Source organism: Octopus bimaculoides, chromosome 3 (genome assembly GCF_001194135.2).
Source record: "Octopus bimaculoides isolate UCB-OBI-ISO-001 chromosome 3, ASM119413v2, whole genome shotgun sequence".
In the NCBI taxonomy this organism is placed as follows: Eukaryota; Metazoa; Mollusca; class Cephalopoda; order Octopoda; family Octopodidae; genus Octopus; species Octopus bimaculoides.
The window spans coordinates 101,112,189-101,114,889 of NC_068983.1; the positions used below are offsets into that span (position 1 = coordinate 101,112,189).

Genomic DNA, 2,701 nt, shown 5'->3' on the forward strand with positions numbered 1-2,701 from the left:
GGGTGGCACATAAAAGACACCATTCGAGCGTGGCCGTTTTCGTGCGGGTGACACGTAAAAGCACCCACTACACTCTCTGAGTGGTTGGCGTTAGGAAGGGCATCCAGCTGTAGAAACTCTGCCAAATTAGACTAGAGCCTGGTGTTGCCATCCGGTTTCACCAGTCCTCAGTCAAATCGTCCAACCCATGCTAGCATGGAAAGCGGACGTTAAACAATGATGATGATGATGATTAGAGTTGGTAGGATAAACTACTTAATGTCCAATGTAGCAAAGTATCCTATGTTTGCAATCAAACTACAAATTGCTATTAAACATTATAAACACTAATTAAAGATGGAAAAATAATGCTCAGCAAGCAAGAGATATATGGTTTAGATTTTTTTCATTGAACCTGTTCCTTTTCTGTCTCAAATTGGTGCTTATAATGTCTAATACCCATACATTAAAAGTTTAACAGTTTATCACGAAGCTGGACTGTGAGTCTATATAAGATGCTATTAATAAGAATTTATACCAACATTGCGTTTACAATTTTGAAAGGCAGCTTCTTGAGTCCATAAATCCAGGAGAACTCCAAATCTGTCTATATGCATAAGAGCATATTGAGGAATATTAAAATTTTCTGGAATCACCTGATAAATAAATAAAGAAAAAGAATTTTTAATTGTCTCAGGAAATGTTTTTTTAAAAACAATAGAGTAATAATATAATTATATAATATTAAATTTATTGAAATTCTTGTGTTGTTCTTATCACATGTTCATAATACTGAAAAAGCGACCTTTCTATGAGGAAAAGTAACAGCTCAACCTGGAAAGACACCCTGATCACTAGGCTATGCACCCTGTCAAGTAATGTCACACCAGAGCTTCATCAGTGAAACCCCATTTCAACCATCTGTATTAATAAAGTATTCTTTTGGTCATTACCCAATAATCATGACCATAGGTGAGAATAGGCCCAAAACCGAATTAAAGAGACCAAGTTTGGCTTTTTTATCAACCTTTTCTCTTCTGAGGATTGAATGATGGAGATGGTGCATTACTGTGCTAGCATCTGCAATTCTAGCATCCAATTCATCCTCCTGCTTCCCATCCCTTGTAAATACAGCCCCCAAGATACTTAAACTTCTCCTTTTGCTTCAGTGATCTTCCACTAACATGCAGAGTGCACTGGGAAGTCGTTCTTCAGAGGACTAATGTTTCAGTCATCACAACACTAATTCGCATTCCTACTTTGCAGCACTTGACAGCAAACCCATTCAGTGTATGCTAAAGATTATCTTCTGATGAGTCAAAAAGCACCATATTATCTTCAAATATCAATCAACTAATTCTATACCCACTGATAGTGCTATCACTTCCACAAACAGCTGCACATGTCAATCCAGTTCAAAAAAATTATGAAAAGGTGGGGTGACAATACACTTCTCTTCTGAAGTCCAGCACCCATGTTGAAAGATTTCAACTAAGCACCATTTACCTGAATGCAAACATCCTTGTTGAACCTCTCCAGTAAAGTCTATGTTATGTGACTAAAAAAGAGATGTAGGGATATTGTCAAGTCGACATTGGATTTCATCCTGGATGCAATACAACTGACCAGATATTCACTATACAGCAGATCTTTAAAAAATTCTGGCAATTTTGCTAAGAGGTGTAAGGTGGCAAAATGACAGAATCATTAACATACCAGGGAAATGCTTAGTGATATTTTGTCTCTGTTTATTTTCTGAGTTAAAATTCTGCCAGGGTTAACTTAACCCTTCATCCTTTCAGAGTTAATAAAATAAGTATCAGTTGAATACTGGGGCTGGTGTAATCGACTTGTCCCCTCCCCTGAAATTGTTTGCCTCATGCCAAAACTTGAAATTAATATTACAAAGAGATGTACATTTGTCTGCTCTTCCATTTTGGTCAGCGTATTATGTTTTATCATTTCTCTCTTTATATTTCTAACTTATGGAAATACTTTCAGTTGTAAAAGAAAAAAAATACTCCAACACTATGTAAAAGTATAGTTCTTGCAAACCCTCTCACTCATACAAACTGAGAACAAAGGCTAAAAAAATATGGCATGAAATTAACAAATTTGCTAATGCATATTAAATATCAGAAAATATTTAGAGACCTTGTCACAATCAATCTTAGAATGTTTCTTGGTAAGAAAATGGCTTCTGATGCTTTTATCATTCTCAATGTAGAAAGAACCCAAAAGCAATAGATCTTCTTCTAGTTGCCTGTAAAAAAAAAGAATTTATTTTGATACAGAAAATTTTTCCTTTACTACTTTTATTTCTCAAAGTATCAATTAATTAATTGGCTAAATGTTGAAATTAAATTAAAACAGAATCAGTGCATGTGTTGATTATTGGCATAATGACCCTCCCAAGATAAAATCAGTTTCAACATACAATGGTTGGTAGAATCGCAGAATCATTAGAGTGTTAGACTAAATACATTACAGTATTTACTCTACCCTCTGAGATCAAATCTCACCAATTTTATAGATGCAGGTATGGCTGTGTGGTAAGAAGTTTGCTTCCCAATTACATGGTTCCAGATTCAGTCCCACTGCATGGCACCTTAGGCAAGTGTCTTCTACTATAGCCTCTAGCCATGGAAAGCCTTGTGAGTGGATTTGGTAGACAGAAACTGAAAGAAGCTTGTCATGTAAATATATATATATATATGTACAT

At 35.4% G+C, this 2,701-nt stretch overlaps 1 protein-coding gene across 3 annotated transcripts in view; it reads right to left on the bottom strand.

Annotated features, from left to right (window-relative positions):
* The window catches only part of LOC106870339 (uncharacterized), a 164,102-nt gene that overhangs the window by 77,847 nt on the left and 83,554 nt on the right, over positions 1-2,701 (bottom strand). For all 3 annotated transcript variants that reach the window (XM_052966375.1, XM_052966373.1, XM_052966374.1), the window contains exons 18-19: positions 2,134-2,242; positions 522-635 (exon numbers count right to left, since the gene is read on the bottom strand). In XM_052966375.1, the coding sequence (XP_052822335.1) occupies positions 522-635; positions 2,134-2,242 (223 nt within the window). The remainder of the gene's footprint in view (positions 1-521; positions 636-2,133; positions 2,243-2,701) is intronic.